This window comes from Peromyscus californicus, unplaced genomic scaffold, assembly GCF_007827085.1.
Source record: "Peromyscus californicus insignis strain IS unplaced genomic scaffold, ASM782708v3 Scaffold_8__1_contigs__length_139910024, whole genome shotgun sequence".
Taxonomy (NCBI): Eukaryota; Metazoa; Chordata; class Mammalia; order Rodentia; family Cricetidae; genus Peromyscus; species Peromyscus californicus.
The window spans coordinates 117,094,511-117,116,454 of record NW_026294606.1 but is presented as its reverse complement, the minus strand read 5'-3'; the positions used below and the strand labels follow the sequence as shown (position 1 = coordinate 117,116,454).

The following is a 21,944-nucleotide window of genomic DNA, read 5'->3' as shown; positions in this document are numbered from 1 at the left end:
AGATAAATGTGCCCTGGTAAGAGAGTGACAGCCTTCTGCAGTCTCTTTGAAAGATAAGATCTTGGTTGGTGTGAAATTTTGAGATAAATTTGGTAGCAGTTAACTCATTTGATAGAAAAAAGTATTTGATTCTTCAGAGAATCACTCATTTTTGTGCCTTGTCATTTTAATGTTTTTCTTAAAAACAAAAAATTGTTTGGGTGGGGCAGAGATCTGCTTAAAGATTCAAAGAGTTGGTTTATTTAATTATTTATTTGTGGATTTCGTCTTTAAGTAGCAAGTAGTGTGGACTTTCTTCAAGGTTTTAAAAAGAGACAGGTGAGCTACAGAATTCTTGTATAATGTGAAATATGAAGATAGAATTTCTTTTCTTTGATAAAACCAGTTCCTTTAGAATTGAGGAGAGAGGAAAGAGGGGGGGGGAGAGGGAGAGAGAGAGAGAGAGAGAGAGAGAGAGAGAGAGAGAGAGAGATCATAGAATCCCATAACTTATGTTTCCTGTATAAGGAAAAATTACTGTCAAAGATATTTGGAATTGTCTCACAGGGAATGTTTTAGTGTAAGGTTTTAAATGAGAAAAATTAAATGTTAGCACCTCTAACGTATAAATCTTAATCATTATCAGTTATTGGCAATTTAAATTAAGAAAGCTATTTTTAATTTCTTAAACTCTAACTGAGAAGTATATGGGTATTTTACATATATTGTACATATATTTCAGATTATTTTAGAAATGAGATGAAAACTTCCCATAATGTTTTTACAGATAATATTTAATAGCATGATTAATATCAGAAGTAAATTGTTTTTAGTCAATTCATTGTCACACCATAAAAACCATCAGAACAGAAGGATGGTATGTGCACCTTTCTATCTCAAGAGTGTGCTTTATTGTGGTCCCTGTAGGGTCTGGAGCTCTTTTTGGAGCTCAGACTTGGAAATTGCTCACCTAGGTGAGGGCTTTGGCCCCTTCAGAGGTGAGACTTTCTTTACTAACAATAGAAGCTGGGGAGCTGTCAAGTGGGGAATGGAGGAGACCTGCTCAGGGAGAGGGCTGTGAGAATTTTCTTCTCTCAGCCCTGGGGTCTGGGTTTAAGACTCCTTTAAAACTCTGACCTGGTGCAACGCTGCAAAGAATTGATTTCTGAGATGAGACAATAGCTGTGGTTTGCATTTTGTAAAAGATGGAGGAAAGCGCTAACACTACCCTGTGTACAGGGAAATGACTCAGGTATCTGTGCCTTGTCCAGTCGCACACCGTTTCCCTTTGTGTGAAGTGTGTGTGTGTGTGGGGGGGGGGGGTTGCCGGTGCCTGCATCAGAGCTCCTTAGTGTAATGTATGGAAAATGTCTCATCCACCATTTTAACAATTAGCTGTATCATGGGCGAGGCGAACTGGAATCTGAAGGCAACTGCAGGGCCATTCCACCCATTTGCATTAGCTGCTGTGGCACAAGAGCTTTGTGACTGTAAAACCAACATTGATTTTGCATACCATATAGTAGAGTTCTTTAGGAGACGGAGAATATTCCCAGAAAGAAAATGGAATCCTTTTGTCTACAGTAAGTATTTCTCATATAGCTATAAAAGGTTGAAAATTTGTCTTTGGTTGAATGGGCAAAATGGACTTTTAAACTAATGCTGCCAGTGTGAAAAGTGTAGCAGAGATCCTTGCATTTTTTTTTTAAGTTCTATGTCAAAAATCAGATGAGCTATATTCTTAAAATATGAGAGTCATGAGTGATTTTAGCAAATGACTTTAAGTAATTATTCATTAATAATGGTAAATATGAATTTATCACTAATTACAGATGGAAATGATTCTTGAGGGAAAAAAGAAACCTAAGAGTAGTAACTTTCAGAGTTTTTTTATTGTCTTTAAAAAGAATGTTCTCTATTTCTGAAAAGGATTGTTGAATTTTAGAGCTTTTGTTAAAAAAATAATGGTCTATAAACATATGACTAAAAGTTATAAGAAAAAAGTGCCTTAACAAAACAGGATTTTGTTCTCAAAAAAATAATAGATTGAGGTTTTCTCTCTCACTCATGGGGACTATTCTTAGTGCTTTTTGCTTAATTAATAATTGTGACTTCAAGCATATATAAAACTCATTTTTGCAGCTGTAAGCTTATAAACCTTGATTCTTAAATGTAGTTGAATTTGACTTGATTCAGATCTTAGTTCTGTTCTGCTGCTGCTGAGAGGGATGTGTGACTTTTAACTTTGACTTGTGTGTTTATTTTAAAGGCTGAAGAATGTTTCTCTCTTTAACCCTGAAGACTGTATGGTAGGTTTGGCCGTGAATTCTGATTGAAGAGTGGCTCACCAGGCTGAGTGGCTGTTTCAGTTCATCCTTCACAGAATTGAGTTCACAGAATTCTCCCGGCTTGTAGCATGCTTAGAAAGCCGCCTCCTGTAGGTTGTGGCTGCTGTTCATCCTGGTCACCGCACAGTTTCTGTTTAATAGATGTTGGAGACTCAGGAGAGAGCAGTTTTCTTCACAGCAACTTTGCGTTGACATAGAAGAGTCAGCTTTAAGCCCTGACCCCTGGAGAGATTCTGTAAATCCCCAATGCTGCTAGAACGCATGAGAGTCTGGCTGTCAGTGTGCTTGTTTTCAGTCCAAGGAGCCGTCATTGACTGTACATTGATTGTTCATATATGTGATAGAACGCAAAGGGCCCCATTCCCTTAGATTTCTAGAAGGCTTACCCTGGAAATGAAAGTGTCTTTGGGCAGTAACTTAGAACTGCAGCCTGACTTACATAGAATGTGGCACAGATGGGTCAAGGAGCCTTACAAAGCCTTCCTTTGACAAATTGTAAGTACTGTTGGCTTGACTATTCTGTGGGTCCTCCCCTCTTTCTCCCTGTTACTGGCTTTATAAAAAGCTCTATGCCAAGTACCTTTTTAGATCAGAAGGGCTAGTGCTTTGTATTTTCTTTGCTTCCACCCCGGTCTACTCAGGTTTGACTGTTAGAGGAGGCTCTTCTTGATAATTGAAGGGCATTCTTCATTCTCTGCAGTTTCGGAGCTTTTTGGTTTTCACACAGAATTTTAGCCTTTTATAATCAAGAATCGGGTTGCTTCTTTCCGTGACAGGAAAGACATTCCTATCACACCTCTGACTGCTCCGGCATACTGTAATGCAGACAAGCAGGCATGTCTTGCTGGCACTAAGATGGCAGTGAGGAAGGAGTAAAATGGCGTCACCCGGAGCACTGTGAAGAGAGCTGCACTGCACTTCTTTTCTTAGTCAAGTCTGGAGACATCCTTAGGAGTACCGCTTCCAGCTCATGGTTACTTGTTATTGCCAGGACAGAGAAGTTTTGAGATTTTCCTAAAGGCTCGTTAGCACTTGTGCCTAGACCTCAAATTTAAGAAATTGTGTTAACACTTTGGCATGGCCTCTGGTGTGCATTCTTTTTTAGTGTAGAAACTTGCTTGTTATATGGATAAATTTTTAGAGAATGCAGAACCATACAGTATCCTTCCTGTGAGAATGGATTCTTTGTCTCATCCTTCTTCAACATGGACTCTTGTTATTTCACCTCTGAAATATGCCAGTGCTTTCAAAACCAAGCTTACAGTATCTCTCCTGTGGCCCCGGTATAGCGTTTTCTGCAGGGAGGTGTGGTCAGAGTGGTAATGACAGTGCTTTTCTTCATTCCCATCTCTTACGGGGTTGGAATTTCTGGAGCCAACCAGGGAGTTTATCTAGCACAATCGGCTCATCTGGGTTAGGTGAAGCAAGGTTTACTGCAGTCAGTGACTTTTTCAAGGTCAGGCATTGGGAAGCAGCTGATATTGTCCTACATTCACAGCACCCAACTCCTGACCTGCGTGCTGTCTGCATCTGATTCCATTTTTTTCTCTTTGTTGGCTGACTGATAGATTAGCTTTCAGCAGAGTCAGTCTGTCTGTGCTGCTGGGGCAGCCTGACTCCCAGAGGTATCTGTTTTCAGCTGTCCCAGAAATGACTTCCTGAGCTGTGCTTGGGGTCCTTCTGAGTTTGTGTTGGAGATGATATGCACTTATCAATTTGTCTTTTATAACCACCCATTTAAAAATATGATCTCTCCTGCAAGTGGAGCTCCTAGGCTCATGGTGATTATTGAGCATGAAAGATAAGGCACTCATCTGGGATGGAGCTGGGCTCTCTGAAGGCATCTCCAGCAGCTAACTCCTCTAACTAGCTGTGAGAAACTGTTCAATGGTGCCCCTTCTTCAGGAGAAGGGAATGAGTAAAGGCATTTAGCTGCCTTTCATTTGGGGCAGTTGACACTTGAAAAATGGCCTTGCCCATGTTCTCCATTGCTTATATTTTTCAGTCCTGCCAACTGTATCTATGGTGACAGTGCTAAGTGGTGCTTTCTGCAGTACTTCTTGGCTCTCCCAGAGTAAAGTCAAAGGTTTCCAGCCTCAAACAGGGTTAGGAGAGAGCGAAACTCCATGCACTCTCAACAAAGGAATGCCTTGACAAAATTACACTTAAAATAATGTGAAATCAGAGAAAATCTCTTCAGTTGGTTGTTTCCAGTTTTTTGAAAACTGAATTTTTGAGTAAGAAGGAGCTGCAGTGAACCAAGGCTCTTTTCTGTGACAGCCACCCTGGCTGGTGCTCAGACGCCATCAGCACAGGCATTGCTGTGCCGCAAAGCAGGAGAGCCTAGGAGTTTTGACTGTGGTGTAAATGACTAACGCTGGGTACCAGCTGGGAATTAATGGAAGTGTGGCGGGTAAACTTTGTCCTGGCATCACTCCTTGTGCTTGCTAAGAGCTCAGGCTTAATCCTGAGTGCTGTGGAAAGCAGGGTGCTGCCTCTCATTTGACTGACCGAGACACACCCTCTACTAAACCCCTGCTTGTCCAAAGCTTGCTTTTGGTTTTTTTCCCAAAACGGTAGAAGGCACAAGATCAGATAAAGCTCAGGGGATCTACTCCTAGTCCTGTTTCTTGTTAATAGTAGAGATTACATCAGTGAGTTCTTTCAGAGTGGGTTTTGAGGGCCATGCAAAGGCATGCTGCTTATAAGCAAGGCCATTATTGATGTATTCCCATTTATGCTGCTAGGGCAGGTTTAGTACCCTAAGTCCAAGATAGACTTGAAATGCTTTTTTTATCCCCTAGTGAACCCACGTTGTTCCTCCATTTTTTAGATCTGTTCCTGTCTTTGGCTGAGGAGAGGGCCCTGCTGCTGCTCTTTGAAGCCAGGCATACAGTGCACTGTTAATATTCATCACATTTGCAAAGCTGGATTGAAAACGTTCTTTCTGTGGAATCCTTCCCTTTCCTGTGTCTTCACAGTTTAGCCCTCACAATGTTCTGACTTTAGGGGGCAATTGGATGAAGCAGAGGAAGTGTTCATAATTGTATTTTCTCTTTGGTGCTACCTCAGAGTTGGAGCAGCTGGCTGGCCCCCTTTCTCCCCTGGTGTCTACCACTGTGATACCCACATTTCTCCCAGAAAAAGGGGAGGGAGGATGGCCAGTAGAGACTCTGCTACCACCATCTGGCACCCGTGTACATCATGGCCCCTCTCAACTGGGTACAGCCTTGGACTTACTTTTTTAAAAAGTGGTGTGATGGCGGCACTGATCAGGTTGTTTCCTCTCTCCAGCCCTCTTGTGATCAGACAAAAACAAGACAAAACAAACAACAGCACAAAACCACTCCACACGGGCCTGAAAGGGTATGGCAGAACTTGGTGGGATTTGGAGGAAATCAGAATCTGCAGAACAGCATTATTATTATTATTATTATTATTATTATTATTATTATTATTGCCACCAATGTCAAGGGAATTGCTGAGTATTTTACTCATTTACATGATTTCATACTTGTACCCTCTGTATAGAGGCTCCAAAGCTTTTCAGTAGCTGAGATGTGTGAACTGTTTCTCTTTCTTGACTATCTAGAAATGGCTGGGATGAGGTGGGAAGGTAGTAGTAAGAATGCCCAGCACCCTTGGAGGGAGCAGAGCTGGCTTCAGAGCAGCAGCCGTCGCATAAGATTGAAGTAGGCCGCTCTGGGATGCAGCCCTGTCATGGCTTCCTCAAGTTAGCAAGTCCGTGGGCTAACCATCTGCGTCGCGATGCCTTGGGGTAGAGCTGGGAAGAGGAGTCCAGTAGTTTGTGCCCACACTGTATTAATAAGGTGGGTGTCCGCACATCTCTGCAGCCCTCGCCACCCCACCTTGCTGCTGCTGCTCTGCCCACAGCTTTACTTGCCTCTGAAGTCTCACAAGATGGGTTTGTGTTCTGGGGTTTGTTTGTTCGTTTTTCTTTAGGGGAGCATAGAGATGGGTAGTAAGGAGGAACTATGCACAAAGTCTAAGGGCTTACAGTAATGTGCTTCTTGAAGACCTATGGCTTTCTTAGAAGGCAGTGGTGCAGATGGACTAATACTGACAGGATTTTGAAGAGACCAGGCAGGTCAGCACACTAAGGCCAAAATATTGTCCGTGTGTCCCTTTGCTGGTCTGCGAGGAGGTACTGCCCAGTGCTGAGCATTCTTGCGTTTATTAGAGCCTCCTTGTGGACATTGAGTTCTCTTTCCCCAGTGAGAATTAGAAGACTCTCCTATAAACCAGTTTGATTATGGAAACAAATGATTTGATGTGCCGAAAGGGATCCAAATCCATCATGCAAATTTATGACCCTCCTTTTTGCCCACCAGCAGAAGTCCAAGTACAAAATGGGATCTGACATCTTGATAGTGACAGGTGGCCCAGCACCTGTGCAGTACCTTGTCACACCGTCAGGGCCTGCCACCTGTGGCTCCAGAGCTGTCCACAGCATGGATCTGCTGCCACCTGCTGAAAGAGCAGCTAGGCTCAGCACAGACTCAACAGCAACATAAACTCCAAGCGGTGATGTCACTCTAGACTACCTAACGTTACTTTCCTACAAGAAGTACAGTCAGTCTGTCAGCACATGATTTAAAGTTTTTGTAGAAAACAAGCAGCTCCTGGGACTTATTTTAAATCTCTGAGTTGAAAAATAAAGCACGGACTTCAGTGGAGATTCAGTCTCGTTCTATATATTATTTTATCCCGGTAATCTCTGTCTGATAAACGGGGTCGAAAATGCTTTAAGACATTATGCAAATTCTCCAACTTAAAATTTGGAAACCACCCACATTTAAAAGTATCTACTTTTTGAGTTTCATCAGTAATGACATCTTGGCATTTGAAAATTCCTTGAGGAGGCATCAACCTACACACCACACAAGGGGCCTAATGAGAAGCATGGCCACACCATCTGAGAGGCCCAGCATCTCTCTCAGAGTTCTGGTGGGTTTTCTTGCAGTACTCAAGTGAAATTATCCTTCCTCATCTCACCCATAAGTAGGAGTTTTACTTTTGTAGAAAGTTTTACCCTAAAGAATGCTTCAGAAAATGGGAAGGGGGTTTGGGAGAGGCTAAGAGAACACGTATTTGACTCAGAATGAACTGAAGGACAGACACCATGTATCTCAACCCTTTCTTACATTTTCTTTGAAGAATTCATACGTAGCCCTCTGTTTGTATCATTTTTACTTAAGCTTCTCCCTAACTCTTCCCACCCCACCCCACTGAAATTTCATGGCCTTATACATAGCCTGCTGAGTCCATTTAGTGTTGCTCATATGTGTGTGTTTGGGGCTGATCATGTGGGATTGGATCATTTTTCCAGGGGGCTGATCTCTGGACAAGACTGATTCTCTCTCTCTTAGCAGTCGTTGTCTGCAGCTGGTTGTCTCTTCCAGCATGGACGGGGAAAATGTCTCATGCTTTCTGCTGAGCACTAACCAAAGTTCTAAAGAGTTCTTAACAATGCCCACTATGTTTCTTGTTTCATCTTGAAAGAAGAGTTACTCTATTTTTACTTATTTATATCCCCCGCCACCTGCCACCTTAAAGACAGTGTCTCAATATGTAATCCTGGCTGTCTTTGAACTCTCTATGTAGACTAGACTGGCCTCAAACTGACAGAGATCTGCCTGCCTCTGCCCCCCAAGTGCTGGAATTAAAGGTCTATACCATCAAACCCAGTCTTTTGTTGCTTACTTTGTCTTTATACCTTTTGTTTGTGTGCCTTGGCAGGTCGTTCAATCACAACATTCATTCTTTTTTTTTTTTTTTTTTTTTTTTTTTTTTTTTTTTTTTTGGTTTTTTGAGACAGGGTTTCTCTGTGTAGCTTTGCGCCTCTCCTGGAACTCACTTGGTAGCCCAGGCTGGCCTCGAACTCACAGAGATCCGCCTGGCTCTGCCTCCCGAGTGCTGGGATTAAAGGCGTGCGCCACCACCGCCCGGCACAACATTCATTCTTAATACCACTTTTGATGTTGTGTTAGTATGTTTATTTGGGGCCGGTAAGATGATTCAGTGGGTAAAAGCTCTGGAACCCATGTGGTGGAAGGAGAGAACCAGCTCTCACAGATTGTCCTCTGACCTCTACATGTGCCATGGCACACATGCCCCCGACCCAAATATAAGTAAATGTAAAGTTAAGAATTGACGTATTTTGATTTTGAATGTTGGTTACAGATTTCCTATTAACTTGTGTATATATATCATACATATTAAGTGAGAGGGAGCACAAAGATTTTGTAGTACCACTACGCAGATACCTTTTGGTAAATGTCCCACCTGCTGCAGTGACTCATTCTCCATTTTGACAGCATGGGTTGCTGGTTAGTCTGTTGAAGGGAAGATAGAGGGAATAGTATTTTGTGTTTTGAAGGGCCATATAAAATATGACTGTTGCCTGGTGCTCCAGCCTCTGGTTGTATGTATGCATGTATATATGTATGTATGTATGTATGTATGCTTGCATGTGTGTACAGCAGTGAGGAACTTTGTATGTTCTTCAAGTCAAACTGTTCATGTAACTGGCCAGCAGATCACTTATTTGTTGTAGATATGAGTAAAAACTGTAAGAGAAGCAGTGTAAATTTTTTTGGTTTGGTTTGGTTTGGATTTTCAAGACAGGATTTCTTTATGTAGCTTTGGCTGTCCTAGAACTTACTCTGTAGACCAGGCTGGCCTCAAACTCACAGAGATCTGACTCCTGTGTGCTGGGATTAAAGGTGTGTGCTATCACCACCCACCTTTTTTTTGTTGTTGTTGCTTTTTCTTTTCTGATTAAACTGAACAAGGAAAATTTTCTCATTAGAGATTCTTTTAAAAAAGATTACGTTGTGTATGTGTCTGTGTGTGTACATGGGTTCTGAGGATCTGAACTCAGGTCCTCAGGCTTTCAAAAAGAAAGCACTTTTACTGGCTAATCCACCTCCTCAACTGAAGAGACTTTCTCCTGAGGTTTTCACTGTTGGAACGCAGATCAGCTAAGAAAATTTGGCCATTTGGCAAAACAGACATCTGTTTATCTGTGCCTCTTTGGGGTATTCCTTGCCCCGGCATCTGTAGTGATTAGAATCAGGCTTATCTTCCTGGGCTGTAGCTATTTAGGAGCTGCTTTGGCCGCTGGGTCCCTCCACTATTACAGAATTGGTAGGAGAATGACCTTCACTTTGAGGTTCTGGTCTGTGTTGTTCTTCATTGGGTACATCACAAGGCAGTCCAGATGCTAGCAAAGATGGAATGGAGAGATGGCTCAGCAGTTAAGAGTATTTGCTGCTCTTACAGAAGACCTGGATTTAGTTCTCAGCACCCACATGGTGGCTGTAACTCCAGTTCCAGAGGAGCCCTCTTCTGGCCTCCATGGGCAACAGGTGTGCATGTGTTGCACATACATGAATACTCATGCACATAAAATAATTTTTTTTTAGCAATGGAACAGGATCAGGAGATATTGTAGCTAGAGATGTGTGACATTTGTTGTTCCACAACAGTAACATCCTTTGGGTTGCTGTGACTCTGATCACTACTACAATACCGTGGTTAGACTGTGACCCATAGTAAGAAATGTATTTTACATTATAGTCTATTTCATACATATATACCAGTGTCTTAGGGTTACTATTGCTGTGATGAAACACCATTACAAAGCAACTTGGGGAGGAAAGGGTTTATTTGACTTACACTTTAGCATTACAGTTCATCATCAAAGGAAGTCAGGACAATCACTCAAACAGGACAGGACCCTGGAGGCAGGAGCTGATGCTGAGGTCATGGAAGGGTGCTGCTTACTGGCTTATTCCTTATGACTTGCTGAACCTGCTTCCTTATAGAACCCAGGACCACCAGTCCAGGGGTGCCACCACCCACAATGGGCAGGGCCCCTCCACATCAATCACTAATTATGAAAATGCTCTACATATAGCTGATCTTATAGAGGCATTTTTTATTATTAATTAAATTTATTTATTTTACATCCTGACTGCAGTTTCCCCCACTTCCTCTCCTCCCATTTCCTCCTCTAAATCACTCCTCCTGTTCAGAAAGGGGCAGGCTTCCCATGGATATCAACAAAACATGGCATATCAAATTGTAGTAAGACTAAGCACCTCCCAAATATTAACTCTGGGGAAAGTGACCCAGTATGGGGAACAGGGCCCCAAAAACCAGCCAAAGTGCTCCCACAAGTAGACCAAGCTACACAACTGTAACATATATGCAGAGTGACTAGGTCAGTTCCATGCAGGCGCCCTGGTTGTTAGTTCAGACTCTGTGAGCCCAGGTTGGTTGATTCTGTGGGTTTCAGGTTAGTTGGTTCTGTGGGTTTTCTTTTGATATCCTTGACCTCTCTGGCTTGTGCAATCCTTCCTCCTTCTCTCTGAGCTTGGCCTAATGTTTGGCTGTGGGTCTTTGCGTCTGTTTCCGTCAGTTAGTGGATGAAGCCCCTCTGATGACAATTGGGGTAGACACCAATCTATGAGTACAGCAGAATATCGTAAGGCATCATTATGTTGACATTTTTTTTTCTCCAATTGTGTTCGGTTCTATCCTAAGTCTCTGAGTCATCCAGTCTCTGGGTCCTAGTGCCCACGCATTGCCAGGGGTGGGCTCCCTCTCATGGCATGGGTCTCAGGCTGGACCAATCATTGGTCGGCTATTCCTTACCCCAGCACATCCCATAGGCAGGACAGACTGTAGGTCGAAGGTAAATCTGAACTTTGCTGTTTGTAAACTAGGTCTGTGCCCTCAACCCCATTTTTGTTTGTTTGATTATTTGTTCTTGAGACAAGGTCTCACTTCAAAGCCAGTAACTGGGTTGGTGTCCCACTCCCTCCACTGGAAGTCTTACCTGGTCACAGGAGAACTGCCATGGCCAGTTCAGGCTACATTGGAGACATTTTCTTAATTTGGATTCCCTCTTCTCAGATGACTTTAGCTTTTGTCAAGTTGACATAAAACTAGCCAGGACAACCAGTAAATAGGTATAGTTAAAAATAACACCTTTTCCCCCTGCTCCTGGAGATCAAGCGCAGAGCATCACTGTGACATAAATATATATAATTGAAACAGAAGTTTCATAAAACAGTGCCCATCCAGACCATCTCCCAATCTCTATTGCGTTGTGTTTGATTTAAAATGCTGTGCAAGGGCCAGGTGTGGTGGCACACACCTCCAATCCCAACAGAGCCAGGAGGATCTTGAGTTTAAGGCCACTGGGCTACTTAACAGGATTTCTCTAAAAACAATGTTTTAAAAATATTACTTAATTGTAGGTTCTGACCCATATCTTTAAAACTATTGTTTTAAAGTTATGGTAAAACTTCAACATTTATTGCTCTATCTCTCCTTTGTGTGGGATAGAGAGTAATAGCAAGCATAAAACATGTTTCTCTCACCTTGATTTGATTTGTTGAGAGATAGTGAAGTAGAGTGGAAGAGGGTAAACAAAAGTGTTAGGTCTCAAAGAAACCTAAAAAAAAACAAAAAACAAAAACCCACCCAAGTCTCACTCAGCACCCATGGCTCCTCCTAGCACTTCTCACCCCGCTCCCACCCTAAACCTCTCCCTCCCAGGGGCTGGGCTTTGCTTCCCTCCCCGCTTCTGATCCCTATGGAACTCAGCTGCTTTGAACACGTGGTCTCTTGGCTCCTAGCTGTCTGCACTCCTGTATCTATCTCTCTCTCTCTCTCTCTCTCTCTCTCTCTCTCTCTCTCTCTCTCTCTCTCTCTCTCTCTCTCTCTCCACTCTCTCTTTTCTCTCATGGCCCGGCAGAGTCTACTGGACATGCTTAGTCTGGACTCTTCCAGATGCCTCTGTTTTCTCCCTCGTGTCTACAGTAAACCTTCTCAACCATACCTTGGAGCAGTCATGTCCTCATTTTCTATTCAAAAAGCAGTCAGAAAATGTGGGTTGTAAATCTGAACTTTGCTGTTTGTAAACTAGGTCTGTGCCCCCAACCCCATTTTTGTTTGTTTGATTATTTGTTTTTGAGACAAGGTCTCACTTCGAATCCTGTAACTTCACTATTGGCTGGTCTTGAACTCCATCTTAACCTGCTTCCTGATTGCTGGAATTAACGTTGTATGCCACCATCTTAATGTGGAACTGTTGCTTCTAAGTAATACAGACGGGAGAAACATGTAGATTACTTGACTTTTAAACCTTTTTTGTGGATAGTCTTCTCTGTCTTTTTTTTGTTGTTGTTGTTTTTTGTTTTTTGTTTTTCGAGACAGGGTTTCTCTGTGTAGCTTTGCGCCTTTCCTGGAACTCGCTTTGGAGACCAGGCTGGCCTCGAACTCACAGAGATCCGCCTGGCTCTGCCTCCCGAGTGCTGGGATTAAAGGCGTGCGCCACCACCGCCCGGCCTTCTCCGTCTTTTTAAAGAATATTTTTATTTAATGTACATTGGGTTTTACCTGCGTGTATGTCTGTATGAGGGTGTCAGACAGTTGTGAACTGCCGTGTGTGGGTGCTGGGAATTGAACCCCTGTCCCTCAGAAGAGCAGCCAGTGCTCTTAACCTCTGAACCATCTCTCCAGCCCCACTTTGCTTATTCATTTATCAGTACTAAGGATTGAACACTGGCTTCCATGCATAGCAGGCAGTTGCTCTTCCACTGAGCTATATCTTTAAAGTATGTATATTTTAAAGTGTGACATAGATAAGTATTAGAGAGAAACAGTTTAACACTGGGTTAAAAGTGAGGGCCAGAATTGGATGTATGTATTACACATGCCTGGAATAAAGTATTTACCCTGTAAATGTTACTCTTAGTACAGGTTCATTGTTCCTAATCAAAACACCTTGTGTTGTACCTGTTTCTCGAAATGCCCAGAGACCACCAAAGGAGCCGGTTTGCGATGCAAGCACACAAGGGTCCTTTTATTCAGGTTCAACCTCAGCCACCGCACGGCAGATGAGAGGAAATGTGGCAGTGGCCACGAGCCCAGGTGTAGAGTTTTTATAGGGAAAAACCACAAGCCAGGAATTGGCAACTTGGGATTGGGTAGAAGGAATAGGGGGCAAAGTGATTTTTTGGAACTATTGGTCTAGACTTTGGGCACGAAAAATCACATTTGAAACCATTGGGTTAGACTTTTGGCAGGGAACCACAATCCGCTGAACAGGATTATCTGGACTGCTCAACAGGATTATCTAGATATCTTCAAGGGCCATAAACCTCAGACAGGATGTCTGCAGAAGGATACTGCTCTGTATCCGTTGGAGTTGTCATGGCACGTTCCTGAGGTCCTTCCTGGAACTGAGTATAGCAGGTGGTCTGAGATGGTGGCCCTTTCCCTAAGATGGAGCCTGTAAAGTCAAGTCTAGGCCTTCACACTTGAATCCACGCTGCTCAGAAATCTGAAATGTTTTGCATGTTGACATCTTACCACAAGTAGAAAACTTTGCTCCTGACCTCATGGAATGAGTCGGGCCAGAATGCATATGCACTAGTTTCTAAAACTACCTTACAGAGTAGAATTCTCTGGGCCTCGACTTCATGGGAAAGGACAGATGAATTAAGGATATTTTGCCTTCTTTGGGGCTCCATCCTTTTAGAGAGGGAAAGAGATTTTAATTTTTGTTGGGAGAGTCAGAGCTCAGTCTGAATTCTTCCTGTGCTTCTTCCTAATTGGGAATCCTTGCTGAGTTAAATGTTGAAATTTCAGTTTCTCACCTGTAAATGGAGTGGGAGGAGTCTAGGGGGGTGTAGAGTGGTGGTGTGTGTACTTCTTTATTGTTAAAGGATTGGCCCTGGCTATCTTTGAATTGCCTAAGTCCTTCCTGAATAGGAACTACTGTGTGTTACAGAAAGCTGGAAACAAAACCCATTCTAGGACCCTGGGAGGAGCAGCAGATGGGAAAGTTAGGAAGAGGAATTTTAACCCCATAGACCGGCAGGCATCTCTGAGTGGAGGGACCTGTGGTGCCTTCTCTGCTCAGAGGCTGCCCCTTGGTTCTCCAGAGAACCCACTTTTGGATAAATGATAAAAGCACTTCTCCAGGGTGAGGACAGTGGTGTTGAAAAGAGTCTCACAGAAGCCAGAAAGAAAAGAAGCACATAGACAAAGTCTGGCCAATCCCACCCAGTGAGAATAATACCACTACCAAAATTTTTGAGCCAAATTTGAAGCAAGCTTTATTAAATACTGGCCAGGATGATGGACACTGGCCAAGTCCGTACCTGGAATTCCCAGCGTATGGCAGTAAATTAGATTAGGCAGGGGCTTATAAAGGCAAGACCTACAAGGCTACATACTTCCCACCATCGTCCAATCAGGGGCAAGCTTACATCCTGACATACTTCCTGCCTACGTACCTCCTGTTTAAGTGTGATCAAGCACTTCCTGTGCAGTTGGGCAACCAAGCTTGTTTATAGAAGCAAAAACATGTGGCTTGTTATCCTACATGAACAACAGCCCCCAGCATTCTAGGAAGTTATCTGTCCTTGGGCAAGTGGGGCTTATAGGTTACAGGCATTTTTGTTTTATAGATGTCTTTTTGTTGTTGTTGTTTTGTTTTGTTTTTTCGAGACAGGGTTTCTTTGTTTAGCTTTGGAGCCTATCCTGGAACTTGCTTTGTAGACCAGTCTGGCCTGGAACTCACAGAGATCCACCTGCTTCTGCCTCCTGAGTGCTGCGATTAAAGGCGTGAGCCACCACCGCCCGGCTTGCTTTATAGATCTCTTAAACATAACAATTTAAACTTAAAACATAACTGTAGTCATCACAAGTCAAGGTAGAGACTTGGGAAACCTGGGCAGAGGCAGATCATGTTTCTGTCCAGCTGTTTAGTTTTTTCTTGTTATGTTTTGAGTTTTGGTGTTTGGAGACAGGTTCTCATTCTGAGGCTCAGGTTGGCCTTGAATGTGTAGCAGTCCTCCAAGTGCTGGGATTATGGTGCTGAGTCTCATACCTGCTCTGTCCAGCTTCTGAGGAGGAAGACAAGAGTCTTTCCCCCTTTTTGATGTTTACGTTTACTTTTGCTTCATCATTTTATTTACATGGTAAAATACATTATTGTTCCCATCTTTAATTTAGTGATTTTTATTGTCCCCAGAGTTGTTAAGAGTCAAAGCCTGGACCTATTTCGGGCTGCCTGTCCTCTGTAGGCCAGTTAAAGAAAGACGTAAGAGGCCGGGCGGTGGTGGCGCACGCCTTTAATCCCAGCACTCGGGAGGCAGAGCCAGGCGGATCTCTGTGAGTTCGAGGCCAGCCTGGGCTACCAAGTGAGTCCCAGGAAAGGCACAAAGCTACACAGAGAAACCCTGTCTCGAAAAACAAAAACAAAAACAAAAAAAAAAAAAAAAAAAAAAAGAAAGACGTAAGAGTGAAGAACAGAAAAAGATTTATTCGGTATGAGGCCACATTGGGAGAGGAGCAAAGCAGGGTCGTCCCCCAAATCCGCCTTCTGACAGGTTTAGGTTTAAATAGGGAGCAAGATGTATGTATAGCTGAGCAGTGCTAGTCCAGGGGTCCCCCTCCCCATCACTGTCTGGACTCCAGTCTGTTCTGCAAGGTGGTCTGACAAGTTGTCGGACCTGTGTAAAGTCTCTTTCTTGGGGACGAGTTGCCCCTCTGGCTGGCACTGGACTTCAGCCCTTTTTCTCCCATCATGAGATACCTGAGGAAATTGAGAATTTTTTGAGGGGGAGGTGGGTCTATTGTCTCAGTAGTTTGATAGCCAAAGGGAGAGAGACGGTGTCTTTAGAATATCTTCTTCATTACTTTTCCTCAAGGACTGTTTTCTTTAGAATAAATTAATCACCACTAGATGGCACAAGACCCCCATCACTATCTGTACATGTTAGTTTTTTTGTAAAGATTCTTTTCAAAAGATAGACTGCTAATGTATAGGTTTAAAAATATATATATAAAACCTATTCTAATGTTTCCTTTTAGAAAGAATAAAAATCAAAGATCAGAATAAATGTAATTGGCCCTAGATATAACCAAAACAAATATTCTAGAATAGGCATTTTGTCTGACTTGCACAATGTGGTGGCACAGACCTGTAATATCAGTGCTTGGGAGGCTGGAGCAGGAGAATTGGAAGTTTAAGGCAGCCTGGAAGAGAGAAATGGCAAGACCTGTCGAGGTGGGGATATCGAACATACACAGATTCTCTTGTCATTGTTTCCTAAATAATATGGCATATAAACTATTCATACAGCATTTATGTTGTGTTAATAGCCTATGATCTAAACTGTGCATGGGTTCCATGCAAACACTCTGGTATCTTGGGAAGGGGTCTGGAACCAGTCTTCCAGCATTCTAAGGGATGGTTGTGTTGTGGCCTGTGTGCACTACAGAGAGCAGGCAGTTTTTGAGGAACATAATGGCGTGGTCTTTGTTAATATGTGGGTCATATCTGAAATCTGAGTCTCATGCACAAATGCTTTACTTAGTTTGTTGAGATTTTTTAAAAACATAGCTTTTAAAAGACAAATAGCTTGCTCTGACCCCAAATGATGTCTTTCATTGTTTTCTTTTCTCTATAATCTTTTAGTTTTGAAATTATAATATAATTGCATCATTTACTCCTTTCCCCTTTCCTCTCTCTAATCTCTCCCATGTAAACTCCACTCCCCATTTTTTCTTAAATTCATGACCTTTTTTTTTTTTCCTGTATTTTTTGGGATATGTGTATGAGAGAAAGATAGGGGGGTGTTTCATTTCTTGAAATTTCATTTCTTAGAAATTGAAGGCTCTGTTTCACACTGAAAAGTATTTTGCTTTTAAGTGAATGTGTCTGATTACTGCTTTGTGTTTGTGTTATGTATGTACATAAGAGAGATCTGTGAGTGTAGACACAGTTACAAACAGTTAAGTGCTGATCATTTGACTTGGGAAGATTAGGGAAGACAATATCAGACTCAGCCCACATCCTGCCCTCTGCCTCAGCCTAACTCAGAAAAGTTAAACTAGCCTTAACAAATAGTGGCTTCTTCCACCCCTGCCTTGTTCACACAGCCTTCTGTAGTCACAGAGCATGGTCCCTGCCGACCTGTTGTTTGGCAGTATCAATCCATGGTGGTAGATGTATAGTTTTGTTTAGAAATGGTGACACTATACCTTTAAAATGGCCTTTAATTTAGCTTTAGCCATTGAAACTCTTAAAAGATAGTGAGTTAGAGGCTACACTGAGACCCTGTCTCAAAAATAGAGAATTCTGGCCGGGCGGTGGTGGTGCATGCCTTTAATCCCAGCACTCGGGAGGCAGAGCCAGACGGATCTCTGTGAGTTCGAGGCCAACCTGGGCTACCAAGCGAGTCCCAGGAAAGGCACAAAGCTACACAGAGAAACCCTGTCTCGAAAAAAAAAAAAAAAAAAAAATAGAGAATTCATAATAAAGTTTTTTGACTTTTCCCCATGGACAATGTGTGTGTATATTATAATTACATCATTTACCCCCTTTCCTGTATATGGAGTCCATTACATTATTAAAAAGGGACTGAAGCCTCACCCTACCCTCACCTCACAGCCCTTTTCTCAGTATAGTTAGACTCCTTAGAGCTGCTGCCTGGGAGTGGTCTCTGAGGGACTGTTGACCGGCTGCTGTTTGCCATCCCAGTGCATCATGAGTATGAGTATGAGCACAGGTACAGGGGAATCGTGGGCCAGTATGTAGAGCTCTTGGAAATCTATGAATATTAATAGGATCTTACCCAACTTACCTTCCTATATTGCCCTCCGTCTACATTTGTTAACCAGAAGTTTAAGAACTAGGACTATTTGGACAGAGTGTAATAAGACTATAGTTGTTAAAATGTAAGTAATCAAAAACTAACCATATACGTAGAAAGTCATCAAATACATTTTAATTGAGCTTGTAATTTAAATGCTTTTGCTTAATTCTTTCTATTACAGTTCCCCAAATTCCTTTAAAGAAAAAAGCGTAACAGAAGCATTACAAGGAAAGCATGTCATTTTAGACACCTACAAATGCGTGAATAGTGGGCTTGCCCTACAGGAACTGTGCCTTACAGGATTGTAGGTGGGCCTGGGGTGTATCATAACTTGGAATCTTCCATAGTACAGCTAAGACTTTGATCTCCATACATGAATATATAATACGAATATTATTTTCCTCGTTCCTACTTGACCCCTGAGCCCAAGCCATGGAAAAGAGGCCTTCCCTCTGTGTGAAGGCGGGTGTTGACCTCGAGTCTGACTGCGTGCATTGTCACAGTCTTTTGTTGCCTCCCTCACCTGACCTCATCTCAGGCAAATAAGGACAGAGCAAGAACAAGGAAGTCCTCCTGAGCTGCCTTTCCTTAATGCCACCAACAGATCTAGACTTAATCAGTATTAATGATAGAGCTGTGTGTTGAGCCTTGGGGCCAAGAGCTTGATTACATTATCTCATTATTATACATAAGTCAACTGAGATTTAGAGTTTGGCTAAAATCCTGCCGTTAGTAAATGGAGGCACTGTGCTTTGGCAGGGACGGTGAGGGTGGGGAGTACCTAAGTTCCCAGCATCCCAGTTTGACCTGGAACTTCCTGGGTTGCTGAGAATGGCCTTCCTTGAACTCCTGATACTCCTGTCTCTATCTGTTTGGAGGCAGATATTAGAGACATGCACTACTATGCCAGACTCTTATGATGATCTTGTGTTCTGCAGTGTACTTCTGGCTGTTTGAAGGTAACCAAGGTTGTGTCGTTTTGCCTCCTTTTCTAGGGCTTCCTGAAGAATGAAAAAGATAATGCACTGTTATCTGCCATTGAAGAGTCCCGGAAGAGGGTAAGAATGCAACCCAGAGTACAGATGCATGAGTGACATTGCTCCTCAGTGGAGTGCAGGTCCTGGCTGATCTGCTTCCTTTGTCCCAGCATGATGGCAACACCTTTTTTTTTTAATTAAAATTTTGGTTTATGCTTTCATTTATTTTTAGTAGAGGGGCATGTGGGGGTCAGAAGACAACTTTAGCAAGTTGGTTATTTCCTTTTACCATGTGGGTTTTGGGGTCAAACCTGGGTTTTCAGGTTGGCAGCAAGCACCCTTACCCACTGAGCTATCCTGCTGGCCTGATGTCAACATACTAACTTTTTCTCAAGCGCTTTTAAAGTATGTTTGGTACACTAAATGATGGCAAATAGATCAGCCAGAGTAACCATTATACATTCTAGCCTACCTCCACCCTACAAAATGCTCTAAACCTGAAAATATCAGAACAGATGATTTTAAACAGATGTTTCTGGATGCTTTCATTCTGGGAGCATATGATAATTGTTAGGTGAGATTCCCAAGAGACGGTATAGAGTCCAATGTCTGATAAAGTGCGTATTTTGCAAAAGCATTCTTTTTTTTTTTTTTTTTTTTTTTAAAGATTTATTTATTATGTATACAGCATGTATGACCAGAAGAGGGCACCAGACCTATTACAGATGGTTGTGAGCCACCATGTGGTTGCTGGGAATTGAACTCAGGACCTCTGGAAGAGCAGTCAGTGCTCTTAACCTCTGAGCCATCTCTCCAGCCCGCAAAAGCATTCTTGAATGGTGACCATAGTGATTAAGTTTTGGATCCCCAGTTATTAGGTATTCTCTGCTGCCAATGTAATAAGTCAATCAAACAGAATTAATAAGTAAGTCCAAGTTTTAATAAACAGAGTGAAACAGCTTGTGGGTAACTCTCAGGAAGGCAGGAGAGAGAACAGGAGAGCACCGGCAGGTATGGTGACCAGGTGGTAAGTAGCCTGTAGGCATGGTCTTGAGTAGACCCAGGGAGGGGCTGACTCTTGGCGGGCTTTCTTAGGAGTGGGGTCTGGGGAGACAGAGGTGGGGCTTCCACCTAACCATAGAGGTTATTTCCTTTACTAACGAGAGTTATATCTCCTTTTGTTTTTGACAATGATCACAGCCTTTCAGTAACATCCCAGTTCAGAGTAAGCATTTGGAGACTCCTAAGAGGTCTTTGGGGAAGAAAGAGAAAAGGTTAGCTGTCAGGTTGGAGCTGGCTCTGAGAAGGTGGCTTTTCCTGGAAGCGCCTGCCAGTCTGCCTGCTGTAGCTCTCTGCAAAGGGAATTGGATGAGGAGCACTGTTTCTCTGTTTCAGTGTTTATTTACTTAGCTTGGATGTCAAGTGAAATGTGTTTCTGTATTATTTGTGTCGTCTGAAAAGTAATGAAGTGAGAAGTGCTTCTACTCAGTGTGCTGTATTAGAACACTCTCCGAAGGTGCAAGTCCTCAGCAGGACTGATAGGAGACGCAGCTGCCAAGGAAGGGGCTTGCCCTCTCTAGTGTGCAAGAAATGTTCCAAAGGCAGTAAGTGACCAGTAAGGGAATGCTAAATTTCATTAATTACATTGTTGGCAGCCGTTCTTAGTCCTGGAAATAGAGAGATTCATTTGATTTAGATTTGAAGACATTTAGAAAGATTTTGTTGTTGTTGTTGTTGTTCACACTCTTGAATTTCTCACCAAAATTGATTGTCCTGCTATAAAAGACCAATGAAATTAAATTAGGATTCTTGAATGCCTCCAAACCTTATTAATCCATTTACTCTGCAGAATGTGTTTCTGAAATTGGCAGTCTCTAAATATTGTGCCATACTGAGACTAAATGTGCAGCCAGCCAAAACATTTAGGTGACATGCCACAGCACAAAATGTGTGCATATGTGTTTATGAGGGAGACATTCCAGTGTTGGGAGTCGGCCTGAGGGGCACCTCTGACTTGGCTGAACAGTGGAAGGTTGCTGCTGAGCAAAAATCATTTTCAATAAAAATGATTAAAAAAATAAGCAGCTTCCTGGCGTTTTGGTGGCAGTTTCATGTCTGAATAACTTGCCAATGTCCTGCTGAAATGCCAGGAAAACAGGCCAGAAAACCACAACTGTGTCCTTGGTTCTCCCATTTGGTGCATCCCAGCGGAGACAATGTGACTCTCAGCACACACAGTGTTTCTAAAAGCTGCAACTGCCTGGAAATCAGATGCTAAGCCAGAGCTATTGCCCTCTTCCTAATAGTAAAATGAGTGAGGAGCTCCCAACCTGTTCTTAATTCAGTCACCCGGTTTGATCCCTGCCCTTTTTTTTTTGACTGTGTTCTACAGGTAATGCTTTACACACATAACAGTAATAGTGATTCAGCTTGAATTTTAATAGTGCCCCACTGCTTTGGTATTTTCCCTGTGCTTGCTTTTGCCTTCATTTTGTTTTCAGCTCTCTGCATTCCTTTTCATCCTACCCTACTCTTTCTGTCTCCTTCCAGCCTTGCTTCAGACCTCACTCCCCTTTTCTCGAGGTTTTCACTTGAGTAGCTCTCTTGGTTTCTCTTTAGTCACCACTCTTTTTTGTGTATTTAGTTCAGTAGTTCAGACTCTGCTAGAAACCCAGTAGGGCACCGTCAGACACACGGACACACGGGTGGCTGTTCATCCCTGATTGGCCCACAGATCGGATGTTCCATTACCTCTGGTGTAATTAAGATAAGCTGGGGGTGGTGTGGTTAAGAGAAGAGGATTTTAATGTTGGGCCATTTGTTTTTATATTACGCTCTTTATCGTACCAACCATGACTAGGATGGCAGTGTTTAGGCTGCTGGCTGTTTGTAAATAAGTAGCCTGGCATCCTTCTCCAGGACATGTGAGCACT

General features: G+C 42.8%; 1 protein-coding gene across 5 annotated transcripts in view; it reads left to right on the top strand.

The window, feature by feature from the left end:
- The window catches only part of Nup93 (nucleoporin 93), a 110,232-nt gene that overhangs the window by 51,288 nt on the left and 37,000 nt on the right, over positions 1 to 21,944 (top strand). For 3 of the 5 annotated variants that reach the window (XM_052727053.1, XM_052727052.1, XM_052727055.1), the window contains one exon: positions 19,030 to 19,092. In XM_052727053.1, the coding sequence (XP_052583013.1) occupies positions 19,030 to 19,092 (63 nt within the window). Of the gene's footprint in view, positions 1 to 1,062; positions 1,232 to 1,431; positions 1,563 to 19,029; positions 19,093 to 21,944 lie in introns of those variants that run through there. The other 2 variants (XM_052727054.1, XM_052727056.1) reach the window with 2 other exon arrangements.